Genomic DNA, 14,207 nt, shown 5'->3' on the forward strand with positions numbered 1-14,207 from the left:
ATAGAACGATCTAAGGATATATATTCCATTTTACCAATATGTTTATCCACATTTGTGTAAATTAGTTTACATAAAGTAAATTAAAAATATTGTTTATTTATATTCCTATCCACACAGTTATTTTTATGCGTATGTTTTGGTATATTAAAATATACGCACTGTAATTATTATTCCCTTTGGGAATATATACCCATTATGATTTTATTTATTTTTTTTTTTTACTCGTCCCTTTTATCCATAAACTTAATTAATTAAACAAGATTACACATATATAGCATATAGTATGGGTACACAACAAGTCTGTATGTATGCTTGTTTTTTCTAAGCAACCCTTCTTTTTTATTTTACTTATTGTTAAGTTGGTGCGAGCTCATGCAAATAATGCATATCAATATGTATACACACATTTCTTATAATTATATCAAGAAATAATCAGGCATACCGAATTGTCGTTCCTCTAGTAGTAATAGTTACATATATACACACACTTGTAATATATAAATTCTGATTTGTCTATCATTTGCTTAAATTTATAAAAATAAGAAATTTTATTAAAAAAAATTATTTTTATAATCATAGATAGGGTATCCATTAAAATGTAACAAAGCGGTAGAGCATAATTCTCGAATAATTATTTTGTTATCAAATTGGAGGATTAACACTTTTTAAGAGTATTCGAAAGATGTTTAAAAAAATTATTAAGGATGCCAAATTAAAGCGTTTGTATGTAATAGTGTGATTTATACATGTGTATTTATATTTACTTTCACTTCTTTATATGTAAAAAGATTAATTTTATGAAGACTTGAATAATAAGAAAATTGATAAAAGGTTTAAAAGCTTTTTATTTTTTCAAATATATATACTTGAATGAATAAAAAATATGCATTCATCGTATGGCTATGTATAATATGACATTGTAGCTTTGCCAGGTACTTATTTTCCAACTTTAATAAATCATAGGAATATTTATTTTAAAATTTATATGTGCAGGGAAATCCATATATGCGTACAATAATATATATGTTCGCTTTTGTTAAGCATCAAAATAAAAAAAAATATGCCTAGATCATTTGCAATATTTTTCATTTCCATGTTTTGATACTTAGTCAAATCTTTATTTGATTTTTTTTTTATTTATAAGTTATTTATTGTTTCCCATATTATTTTATATTTTTTTATATGTAAAGTGAAAAACACACAGTAATTAAAAATGCTCCTATCCTTTCTTCTCATAAAGTTAAATAAATGAAATATTCTAATATCAAAAATTTGTGTTTCCCTTTAAAGGTAATAAAAATATGTATACACTATTTTATAAATATTTTAAATGAAAATTAAGAAAAGTTTTACACTATAATAGTTATATTATGAAATGATATTTGACCAACGTAATGTTGTATGCACACACAATGTATCCTTATGCATAACATTTTCAGTTATCACAAATAATGGAATATATATATGATAATATTTCCATTTTGTTTGTAAACATTTTATAGGGACGAAATTATTCTGCTACCAGCAAAGTGTTTATTGATAAAAACACAACAGTAATATGCCAAGGCCTTACAGGGAAACAAGTAAGATTCTGATTTGTACAATTGATGCCATATAGTTGTATTATTCTTTAGCTTTATTATGACTATAGTTAGTAAACAATATTTTTCACTTTTTCAGGGTAGTTTTCACACTACAGAGGCCCTAAAATATGGAACGAAGATGGTTGGTGGTGTCAATCCATCAAAGAAGGGAAGTACATGGACAAGCATTGATAACAAATATACACTGCCTGTTTTTGGATCTGTTCTTGAAGCTAAAGAAAAAACGAACTGTTATGCATCCGTTATTTATGTACCACATCAACATGCGAAAAATGCAATTATTGAATCTATTGAAGCTGAAATACCATTAATTGTTTGTATAACAGAAGGTATATGTCAACATGATATGCTAGAAGTAAAAGCATGTTTAAATATGTCAAATAAAAGTAGATTAATAGGCCCTAATTGCCCAGGTATTATAAAACCCGGTGAATCAAAAATTGGAATTTTACCATCACATATTCATAAAAAGGGTTGTGTAGGTATTGTAAGTAGAAGTGGTACATTAACATATGAAGGAGTAAATCAAACAACAAAAGTTGGCTTAGGTCAATCTACTTGCATAGGTATAGGAGGGGACCCATTTCATGGTACAAATTTTATTGACTGTCTTAAATTGTTTTTAGAAGATGATGAAACAAAATGCATATTACTAATTGGTGAAATTGGAGGTAATGCAGAAGAACAAGTAGCGGAATGGCTAATAGAAAATAATGTTGATGATCCAGAAAAAAAAAAAAAAAAAAAAAACATATTTGCATTTATAGCTGGTAGATGTGCCCCTCCAGGAAAGCGCATGGGTCATGCTGGTGCATTGATTAGTGGAGGTAAAGGAACAGCTGATGGAAAAATTGAAGCTTTAAGAAATGCAGGTGTTCATGTTGTTATTAATCCTACTAAAATCGGTGAAGAAATATATAGTGTCATGAAAGATATAATATAAATCATGCAAAATCAAAAAATAAAATAAAAATCGCGATATACCTTTGCATATTCATAATGGTTCCCTCGCTCATTTGTGCATTTCCAAAGATGTAGTAACATTCGATTTGCTTTTTAAAATTATTGTAATATTTTCTATTACACCCTACATATAAGCAAAGTTCATGAATGACTATTCCATATAAAAATGAAATAGTTTATTTTTATTTGACCTAAATAGTTATGTTAGGATTAGTCCTTGCATTAATGTATAAGCACATAAAAGTTAGTGAACATAAACAATGTGCTGTTTTTTTTATTAGTTTTTATTTTTTTATTGTTTATTTTATCTTTTTCTTTTTAAGTTTCAAATGTACAATATTCTTATTTTCCTTATGTATACCTAGTAACAAACCCAATTTTAATTTGTGTAAAATATTTGAAATAAAATTTTTTCATAAAAGATTAGCATTTTGTATGCCTACGCATTAAAACTTTTCTAACTAGTTTGGAATCTACTTATAATTCGTTGATTCTTGTGCATAAGGAACAGTGAAAGTTGTAATATGATTAGAAAAGAAATAATATTAATATAATATATATTACGTCTTTATAGTTATATATGCATATAACTTTTGTGTATTATTGACGTTGAAGTGAAGTTTATAATTTTTATACATGAAAATTCGAAAGGACAGTGATGAAAGAAAAAAAAAATATATCTACCCATCTATATATGTATATGTAAATATGAGTAAAGATAAAGGAAAATAACACGATTTGTAAATGCACATATACATATATGCGTATATGGATAATATAAATATCAATAGTTTGCAACTAAACAAGAATAGAAGCTTGATCTTGTTATACAAATATTTGATTTTTGCTTCTTTTCTGTAAATCGATAGTTATCACCTTTTAAAAAAAATAATTAATTTTTTTAGATATATGTTCTAAATTGATCAACAAGGTTGATTTAAAAACAACTGATCGCAAAATAAAAAAAATTTTAAACATATATATTTGCATATATATATGAGCGTGTATGTATATAAAATTTTACGTGTAAATTTACAAAGCATACACTTTTATAATTCATCGGTAATGTTTTGTTTGTCTGATGCATCGCCAGATTCATCGTCTTTATCTTTGCCATCAGATAAATCGGTATCAAGGTTTAAGATATCATCACCCATTCTATGTTTTGATGATGGTAATACAACATTTTTACCGATATCTAATTTAAAATCTTGAGGATATCTAATAACATCACCATAATCAGTTAAAGAGGTTACTGCAAATTTTAATGATTTTTCATTCCATAAATCGAAGGTAATTGGTTTTCCTTCAAATATATTATTTTTGACATCATTTAAATTTAAAGTAGCAGCATCATTAGATGGATCGAAATATACTTTAACAATTTCTTCTCTATCTATAAATCCATCTTTATTTACATCAAAGAAGTTAAAATCATCTAATGCTAGTTCATCATCTTTTTTCATATTTGGATCATCTGATCTTGTTTCTTTAAATTCGTCAACTGATATTTTTCCATCTTTATTTGTATCATGGTGTTCTAAAATTTCATTGATTTCTAATTCTTTTAAATCGTTATCTTTCATTGGATCTATTAATAATCCAACTTCATTTAGATTTAATTTATTATCTTTATCTTTATCAACAATTTGAAATCTTTTTAATAAACCATCTGCATGTTTTTCAACTTCTTTTGGATCTAAATTTTGTGAAAAGGCATCATTTAATTCAGGTAATGAAATAAACCCATCTTTATCTGCATCGATTTGTTTCATTTCAATTTGTACTTGTTTTAAAAATACTTCGTTTTTAACATATTCAAACCATGCAGATATTTCTTCATCACTAAGTACTTTATCTTGATTTTTGTCAATCACACCAAATAGTTTTGTTAACCTTTCTTTTACTTCATCACCAGTTAATCCAAAAATATCCTTGATTTGAACATCATTTAGAGCGCTTAAATCATCAAGCCCCTTCATATCTGGAAATTTCATTGCATTTTCCATTCCCTTTCCATAGTTAGCTAATAGGTAAAGCAACGACAATAATGATAAACTATACTTGTATCCCTTCATTTTTATAACAATTTTTTTTTTTTATTTGAAAAAAATTAATTATAACTATATCCTTTTTTAGAAATTTCAATTTAGCTGAATTATGTTACCTTTCAAAAAAAAATAACAAAGAAAAATGTATAATTAATACAGAAATGAGATTAAGCAAAATGTTTTTTCTTATTATTAGCAATAGCTTGTAATTACATATATAGTATGTAAATAGTTTTAAATTATGTAAGTACTAATTTTTTTCTTATTTACTTTAATTTTGTTGCGTTTTTTAATTACGGCCAAGCAAAATAGGTGAAAAAATAAGATAATCGTGAAATTACATAAAATTTATTTTTTTCGTTTATTTTTAATAAGTAGTAATAATATTGTTACATTTATTTAATATCCCTATTGCGATTGTGTGCTTATATATGTATTCTTAATTTTTTTTTTTTAATTTTGTCAAAACATAAATTTATTATTCTTTGTATGGTAAAATAATTGTGTAAATGTATAAACGGCAAAACGAATAATACGAGAACATAAGCACATTATCATATGCAGTTTTTTTTATTTATATGTAGTAGAGAACGCTACGGTAAAAATTAATATGAACGTGAAATAAAGGCAAACCTCTATAAAAATTAATTAATAAAAAAAATTAAAAAGCTCATTTTCAACTGTATTTTTCTTAGCCTATTGTGCATGCTTAATTTTACGATTTATTTGTTTATGTGCATCCAATTTTATAAAAATTATAAATTTTACAGTATATGCAAATCTTAATTACACCCTATATAATATAAAATGGTATTATATTATTACTAATGAATACCAGCCCATATATGAATAAGAAAATACCTAGTGCATTACCTAAATAAATAAACAAATTATAACAAATAAGGAATAATTATATATTTTTTTTCTTTTGGGTATTCCCTCTTCCCTATTAAATTTCAAAGTATTTAGGATTTGTGTATGAAAATAAGCAGTATTTTGTTTTTATTTTCTTTATATCCAACAAACTATACAAACACATTTAAATAAATATCATACACTTAATATATTAGTTTTTACAGTGAAAAATACTCTATAATGTTTAACATATGTGTTTAATGTTTGTTGTTTGTTTAGGTGTTTTTACTTTATGCAATGCTTACTTGCATGAAATAGTATGCTATTATAACACGACTCAAACAAAATTTATAAATCTGGGTATAGCTTATAAACACATTTACATACTAATGTATGTATAGAATTTATTATCATTCTCCCAATAAAACATAAAATTTGACACACGTTAGCATGTTATTATATTACTTCAAAAAAAATATTATTGTTTATCTTAATTAAGCATATATAGTATTTCAAATACTTTTTATTTGTCATGCATAATAAATGAATAAAATATAAGAATAAGCTTAAAAAATTATTTAAAAATAGAATAAATTGATATTGCTTATAGAATGGGGAATATTAAATATATATTCTTAATTAGTCCTATTTTTTTTACTATATTTTAAGGGATGTATATGTTATTTTATAATTACTATTTATGCATACCATAAATATTACAAATGCTAATTTGGTCTCATATGTGTGTGAGCACACATAAGTATAGGAAATAAATAAAAAATATGAACAAAAAAAAACTAGCTATATTGTCCTCATAAATAGCTGCATTGTGCATGTAAAATAGCTACTTTATACATATATAGCTAGTTGCAATGTGTATATACAGCTAGCTTTGTATTTTTTTATTTCAAATTGTCTGCTCACTCGTATTACATATTTTAACTTATGCAACGATAACAATAAATTTAACAAATAAAAGCTTGTTACACAATTTTAAAGACTTAATAGAACAAAAAAAATAGCATACCATCAGTAATGCATATAATCATTACATATATCAATATAGATTGCCATTACCATGGCAGTTAATACTACTATTGTATGGAAAATATGACGAGTGTGTGTATCCCATAACCATACACACATAAGTCATATAAAAAAAAATAAGTAAACAAAATAAACTATTGTAACAAACAATGGTGCTCTATATTGGTTAAAATCGAAAGGGTTTCCATTTGTATATGTGCATGCATGGATGTATGAATATGCATATGGCAATGGCCAAATAATAAGGGTACTATAATATAAAATATATAAAAAAATCTTCACATACAATTGTATCGAAGGGAAAAGTTTTTGTATATGTTTTAACTAAAAATGAGTGCTTGTAAAAGCGTGTGAATGTTCGTAAACAAATGTGTAAAATATTGGGATATAAAATCACCAAACATTTAAAATGATTAAAAAAAAATATTAAGTATATATAAAAATAAACACGATAAAGTCAAACAATGCATATGTGTATAAACATATAAAACATACATGTGATTGTTTCTTTACAACTCATCATAGTATGAATTGTTTACAAAATTCAACCCCTGTTTGATGTTTTGATTAATTGACAAACCTCCACTAACTACATTATCAACAAAATTGAGAACATTATTGTAATTAACTTCTCCATCAAATACTCTATATCTTTGTCTTTTGGGTCTGAATGCAACTAAAATTAAGCAATTTGAATGTTTGCATTCATTTGTTAATCCAAAAGAATCAAGAATATAAGGTTGGTTAAAAACATTAATATACAAAATTTTCAAAGGATCATTTGAGAATTTTGTTGCTACTTTTTTGATGTCTTCATCAAGACTTTTATAATTTTGATTCAATAGTTTTAATATAAAAAAACAAATTTGTGAATCTTTTTCATTACAGTGACCTGCGTCATATTTTTTTTTGGTTAATTCTTGATATGAGGTAACATGACCATATAAATTATTTTTTAATCTATGTTGTGCAACAATATGACTTAATTTTAATGATAAAATATTAAAATCAACAGTTTTTAAATGTGTTAAATCTCCTTCTAAAGTATCTATATCTTCAATAAGTAATAGAGATGGTGCTTTTATATTTTTTTTTTTAAATATTTTCATAATAGTATAATTACTATCATATACAATTCCTATATTTAATCTTTTTTCAAATTCCATGGATAAAACTTTAAGCATAATAATATTATCTTTATGTGATATAAAAAATAAAACTTTAGGTATATCTGCACTTTTTGTTAAAAATTTATCAAGATTTTTTTTATTATTAATTTCGGTAAGTGAATATGGAATATTATTATTTATAAAGCTTTTAACATTATCTTCAGTTTTACTACCATATAATGTTTCATATGTTTTATTTTTTTTCATTAATATCATATGTGGTAATGATCTTACTTTATATTTTTTGCATAATGCTTTTTCTTGATCACAATTTACAACTGCAAAATTTATATATCCATCATATTTTTTTGATAACTTTAAATATGTTTTTTTAAATGATATACATTCTGAACTAGAAGAGGAATAAAAATTTATAAGTAATGAATAACTTATGTCATCAATTATTGAACTTGAATTTTTACTATTTAATTTTAATACTTCATTTTTATATATATCTTCATAATATTCTTCTTCAAATGGATGATGACCACCATATCTTGGTCCTGAGTTATATCCCTTATTCCCTCCTGAACTAAATTTGAAATGAAAATTGCCTCCTTGATTTCCACCTCTACCTCCCCCAGCAAATTGTCTAAATATCTCATTTACAACATCCTGATCAAAAGGAAATCCATTTCCAAATCCTCCTGCTCCAGCTCCGCCGGGTCCACCTGGTCCTCCACCAAATCCTTGGGATGCTTCGGCATAATTTTCTCCATACATGTCATACATTTTCCTTTTCTCAGGATCAGATAATGTTTCATATGCATTTGCAATTTCTATAAAATCCTTTTCCTTATCTGGGGCTATATCAGGATGGTATTCCTTAGCTAGTTTTCTATAAGCTTTTGAAATATCATCTTTTGTTGCATTTCGTTTTAATCCTAGCCTTTTATAATAATCCATCCCCTCACTACATGTCAAAAAAAACGACAATAATAACCAAATGATAGAATTGAAATTTGTTATTCTTTTCCTTTTCTTTTCATTTGTGGCATTCATTATATTGTCCTTTAAAGTGAATAAATGTTTTTCGTGATGTATGCGAAAACATATATAAGCAAACTTGCGCGCGCATGTATGCACATATATATTATTCTTCGTTTATATATGTATGTACTAGGAATATATTCGTAAGTATTCTTACGTATATATATTTTTTTTTTTTGCTAATCTAGTTAAGAGACCTTTTCTTATCCCTTTTACTTCCATCAATCTTTCGGAATAAAATATACTTTACATGGACATTATATTTATATAAAATATATTACTTAATTATTTTATTTTTATTTTTATTTTTTTTTTTAGCTTTTTCTGTACCCTTGTTTACAATCTCGATTAATTTGATAAACTGTAAAAATTCAATATCGGCTTTTCTTCGTTTTCTTTTGTTAATTTTTTTGAATTTATACATTTAAATGTTATGATATATTATATTATTTTTTTTTTTTATTTATATTTTATTTATATTTATTATTTTTCACAATGCATATAGTAAAATTAGTAATATGACTTACTAAAATATCAAAGCATAGCATATATATATTATTCTTTTTATACCTAATAGAATAAATTTTTTTTTTTTTTTTTAATATAAACATTATCATTTTGCCTTGCACACATATAATAAAAATATAAGAGCCCCAATATGTATAAGTTTATATATGAATAAATGAAATATTAAACTGAATTTTTATAATTTACTTTTAAAATGATATTACAATTTATTTTTGGGAGCCAAATATGAAATTTTTCAGTTTAATAGGAACTAATTTGTTTTCTTATTTTTTTTTCTTATTTTTTAAATTACATATTTATATCTTTTTGCATATAGAAAAACCTTTAAACAATAAATACTTTATTTATATACCTAATAGTTAAAAAGATCGGAAATATATGAAAAAATATGAAAAAATACTTTTAGTTTTATTTTGTTGACCTTTTCTTTCATATTATCATTTCCTTATATACTATATTTTATACAATATAAATGTATTATAATTATTTTACATATAGAAATAAACATAAAACGATGTAAAAAAAGATACATTATGGTTGTTAGGTTTACATAAATAAATTATCAAATATGTTTATCTTCCATTCTTATAAATTTTATTATATTATCTCAATTATTTATAAATTAACAAATGAATAAATCTATACATGGGACTTGTCTTAATAGTATGAAATATTCAAACTGTTTTTCTCTTTTATTAAATAAAACTATCTTATTGATTTTTCAAAAGTTTTTATCGTTTTATTAATATATGGAAAATATAACAAATTTTAATACCCTTTTTGTATGAACACACAAAATATTCTTCATATTATTATGAGATATTATATAAAACGGGATTATAATAAGGGGACCATTTTGATAGCATTGATATATATATAATGTAAGGCTGAGGAGAGCAAAAAAAGTTATATAAAATAAGTCACAACAAATGTTTTACTAAAAAGTTTGTGCTATATAAGCTTGATAAAATTATAATGTATAATTGTCTACGAAATAAGCAATGCTTATATTTATAAAAAAATAAAAATAATTTCTTATATATATTTTTTTTTCAATTTTATTCCTGATCATTCCCTAAAAAATGTTACATATATATATGCATACAGGGGTATACCAACACATGCTTATAAACATAAATACTAGTGTATAATTAATTATATTTTTTTAAATCAAATTTCTCAAATACTTATAAACAGGACGTAGAACATTTTAAATAATTTATTTTCTTATTTATTGTAATTTTTTTAGTTAATATGTAACATTTACATGATCAAAAATGGGTTATGAAAACGCATTTACTTATTTATGCTAACACATTTATACTAACACAATTTATTGGCATTTTTATTTATATGAATTGACTTTCTTAACATGCCATATGCATTATTATATGAATATGCCTAAGTAAATATACACACACATATGCTTAAAAAAGTAAAAAATAACAATGGGAAATGCTAATTCTCAAAACGAGCATAATAACAAAACTTTAACATTACTCAATGACGATTGTCCTCCTAAATTTTCCAAAACAGGTGAAAGTAACTACACAAAAAATGTTGTAGACACACAAGTTGTAACCATAAATGATATTGGCAATATTAAAGAAGATAACATAATAGAAAATACAGGTATATATAAAAAAATCAAATATATACTACTAAAAAGTATATAATTACAACATTATGTTTATTATTTTGAACAGCACTAAATAGTGTGTTATATTATCGTAATTTTTTATTTGCTACTATTATATATGCCCCCATATACATATCCAAACATACCCCTACCTATTTAAAGGGTCCCATAAGTTTTCTAAAAATAATATAACTTTTTTTTTCTTACTCTCTTTTTGTAGAAAATGAATATAATAAGTTACGTAAAAAAGTGATTGACGATTTGATTAAAGAAAATGAAATATACATAAATAGCCAAAAGGAAACAATATACAAATTTAAAGATCCAAATTTAAAAATTACACAAACCAATAATGAATGTTTTTATGATGAAAATAAAATATTTAACTGCCTTAAAAATATGAATCAATCTACATCCAACTTTGTTAATTTGTATACCCGATGTTGTAGATATTTAAGAAACTACGAGAGTTGTGTTCAAAAAATAAAAATTTAAATAAATTTTTTAACTATTTATAACATATTTTTTAATTACATTTTTTTGTTTTTAAATATTATATCATGTTATTACAACTAATTAAATAATGGCATTTTTTGTGTATTATTTATGCATATGCATAATAGGCCCAAACATAAAACGTTTTATTATCCTTTGTGCTCATAGCTAAGCAATTCGAAACTTTCTAAAAAAATAAATCTCACAAAATTTAAATAAAATAAAACTTACGCAATATTGGCTATCTAATTTATATAGCTTATATCCATTTTTTTATTTCCCCCTTTAATTTATAGTTATATCTATATATTGTAGTTACATTTATATACATACATACCCATGCAGTATACTAGTCATTCCATATTTTAAGAAAGAATGGAAGAAGATTTCAACGTTGATGAAAATTATATTAAGCAATTATCAGAGAAGTATAAAAATGTTGAACATCCTTTATTTATGGATGAGCTTCCAACAAATATAGAAGAAAATGAAGATCTGTTAGCACTATATAATTTAATAATATCTGATGAAAATGAATTAAGCTTAGCTAAAAATTATAAAGAAGTAGGTAATGATTATTTTAAAGATGGAGCTAAATATTTTGAAGATGCCATAATAAGTTATACCAAAGGTATTGATGTATTGGAAATTTATCTTAAAAAAAGGGAAGCAGATCAATTAAAAAAAAAGAAAATGATGAATACAACTAAGAACAGTTCCCAAAATGGTTCGAGCGAAACAAACACCTCAACTAGCTATAAGCAAAACCACGAAATTAGTGACAATAAAAATGAAAATAAAAATGAAAAAAATAAAGCCCCTCATGAAGCTTCTCTAAATCTAAATAGCCCGAAAGAAGAAGACATTATATGCATAAAAGATATAAACAATTTACTTTCTGACTTATACTGTAATAGGGGTATTATTCATTATAAAAAAAAGAATTACATAAAATGCTTAGACGATTGTAAAAAGGCATTTTCATTTAATAATAAAAAATACAAAAGTATATATTACAATATTTTATGCTCCTACTATATAGGCATATATAATGATGCCTATGAATATGTAAAAGTTTTTGATGAGCTATTACAAGATGAAGATATAAAAAATACTGTAAATTTAAAAGATTATTTAAATATAAAAAAGGAAGTCACACAAAAATATGAACAATTTTTAGAACGAAAAAAAAAAAATGAACAAGAAAGAAAAATTATGGCTAAAAATGAAAAAAATAAAATTAATGCTATTCAAGACATATTAAAAAAAAGAAATATACAACTTGTTGAAAATTTATATAATGATAATAATAATATTGTGCCTATGTTTTATTTAGATGAAAATATGTATATACATTTTACAGTCTTTTTAATATATATAGAAAATAATATTATTGAAACTATTTTAGATTTTGCAGAAAATCAATGTATAATGGATTATTATAATTTTATTAAAAAAAATCAAAATACAGATATACTTTATTGTTATATTGAATTCCCAGATGATAAATATTATATGATAAGTAATGATGCATATATATGTGATATAATTAATAATATTAAATTATTTTCGAGAATTATGGCAATCCACATTATTGAAAATGAAGAAGCAAATCGCTTTTTCAAATCCAATAGAAATGTTGTTTTTTTGACAACACCATAAAATTGTTAAAAGGGAAAGAAAACGAACACATTTGTTTTTTACACATTTCACAATTTGATTGTAGAAAATAATTAGACTTTTATATTTGTTAAATTTGTCAAAGCATAAGTACATACATTTTTGTGCTTTGCAAATGATATACTATTTTTTTGTCAATTCATTTGAATATATTATAATGCATTATTATTTATTAAATTCGTATATATTTATATTTTTTTTGTTGGGAAATATATATGCCCATAACATATGACACAACTCTTAGGAAATACCCTTATTTTAAAAGCTGTTTTAAAAAAAATAAAACGACAACTGGTGGATATCCATGTGAATATGCATATATCTTTCCTATATAATCCCCTTTTCGTCTATCCAAAAGTCCAAAATATTAAATTTTTTAAGAAAATATAATTCTTATCAGTTTCAGCGATTTTCTACATTAAAGTTTCGACTTTTATTCAGTCCGCCCATCGCTCAAAAGTTATTCATCATTTTAAGAATTATTTTCATAAAAAAGTATTATTTTGGTTTAAAAAAAAAAACGAAAAATCTTTATTCCCCCATCTTATGCTTTTATATCTCCTCAAATGTTTTTAACATTTAAAAGGGATGCAAATTAATGTATTTATCATGTTGTTTTTATTTATTTATAAAAAAATTGAATTAATGTAAGAAAAATAGCAAACAAGTTAATAAGATAATACAATTATTTCTTTTGAAATAAATAAAAACAGTTAAAAAATGCATAAATATTAATATATTATATCCATTTTTATATTTATAGAATGTATATATATTATTTTTAAGCATCAAAATAATTAAAAATAAAAATATAAATAAAATACATTATTAATTATTTTTTTTATCTTAATATATTTATTTTATGAACAAGAGGATTTTTTTATTTTTTAGCTAGCCAAAAAAAAAAAAAAAAAAAAAAAAAAAAAAGCGTAATACTGTAGAACTATAATAGAGAATAAAGGGGCCAACTTTTGTTCTACTCCCCCAAAAAAAAAAATATATATATATTATACATATTTTAATTTTCAATTTTTCATACATATTTATGCTAAAGGAATACAAATTATTTATATATATCATATTCTTGAATAACTAATTTCAAATTTCGTATGCATTGTTACATGGCTGTGGATACAAGCCTATATTAGGATATCCATAAATATGCGCACAAATTAGGAGTCAGTAC

The 14,207-nt window shown here is 23.7% G+C and overlaps 5 protein-coding genes and 1 non-coding gene across 6 annotated transcripts; 3 read left to right on the forward strand and 3 right to left on the reverse strand.

The window, feature by feature from the left end:
* Window positions 1-1,248: 1,248 nt before the first annotated feature.
* PCHAS_0905800 (succinyl-CoA synthetase alpha subunit, putative) lies at window positions 1,249-2,547 on the forward strand (the record flags this gene model as incomplete). The annotated part of the gene is made up of 3 exons (XM_016798038.1): window positions 1,249-1,290; window positions 1,503-1,583; window positions 1,681-2,547. 3 exons carry the CDS (start codon window positions 1,249-1,251, stop codon window positions 2,545-2,547), a joined length of 990 nt encoding a protein of 329 aa, XP_016655298.1.
* A 1,069-nt stretch (window positions 2,548-3,616) lies between these two features.
* PCHAS_0905900 (endoplasmic reticulum-resident calcium binding protein, putative) lies at window positions 3,617-4,645 on the reverse strand (the record flags this gene model as incomplete). The annotated part of the gene is made up of 1 exon (XM_730902.2): window positions 3,617-4,645. One exon carries the CDS (start codon window positions 4,643-4,645, stop codon window positions 3,617-3,619), a length of 1,029 nt encoding a protein of 342 aa, XP_735995.2.
* A 2,384-nt stretch (window positions 4,646-7,029) lies between these two features.
* On the reverse strand, window positions 7,030-8,691 carry PCHAS_0906000 (heat shock protein J2, putative; the record flags this gene model as incomplete). Its single annotated transcript, XM_735394.2, has 1 exon — window positions 7,030-8,691. The coding sequence occupies one exon, from the start codon at window positions 8,689-8,691 to the stop codon at window positions 7,030-7,032; it is 1,662 nt and encodes a 553-aa protein (XP_740487.2).
* A 1,964-nt stretch (window positions 8,692-10,655) lies between these two features.
* On the forward strand, window positions 10,656-11,341 carry PCHAS_0906100 (conserved Plasmodium protein, unknown function; the record flags this gene model as incomplete). Its single annotated transcript, XM_016798039.1, has 2 exons — window positions 10,656-10,839; window positions 11,067-11,341. The coding sequence occupies 2 exons, from the start codon at window positions 10,656-10,658 to the stop codon at window positions 11,339-11,341; spliced, it is 459 nt and encodes a 152-aa protein (XP_016655299.1).
* A 375-nt stretch (window positions 11,342-11,716) lies between these two features.
* PCHAS_0906200 (tetratricopeptide repeat protein, putative) lies at window positions 11,717-13,003 on the forward strand (the record flags this gene model as incomplete). Its single annotated transcript, XM_016798041.1, has 1 exon — window positions 11,717-13,003. The coding sequence occupies one exon, from the start codon at window positions 11,717-11,719 to the stop codon at window positions 13,001-13,003; it is 1,287 nt and encodes a 428-aa protein (XP_016655300.1).
* A 402-nt stretch (window positions 13,004-13,405) lies between these two features.
* On the reverse strand, window positions 13,406-13,498 carry PCHAS_0906250. The gene has a single exon (XR_001678625.1). It is a non-coding gene; the product is annotated as a small nucleolar RNA snoR07 (small nucleolar RNA).
* Between the last annotated feature and the right edge of the window lie 709 nt (window positions 13,499-14,207).

This window comes from Plasmodium chabaudi (assembly GCF_900002335.3).
Source record: "Plasmodium chabaudi chabaudi strain AS genome assembly, chromosome: 9".
NCBI classification, from domain to species: domain Eukaryota; phylum Apicomplexa; class Aconoidasida; order Haemosporida; family Plasmodiidae; genus Plasmodium; species Plasmodium chabaudi.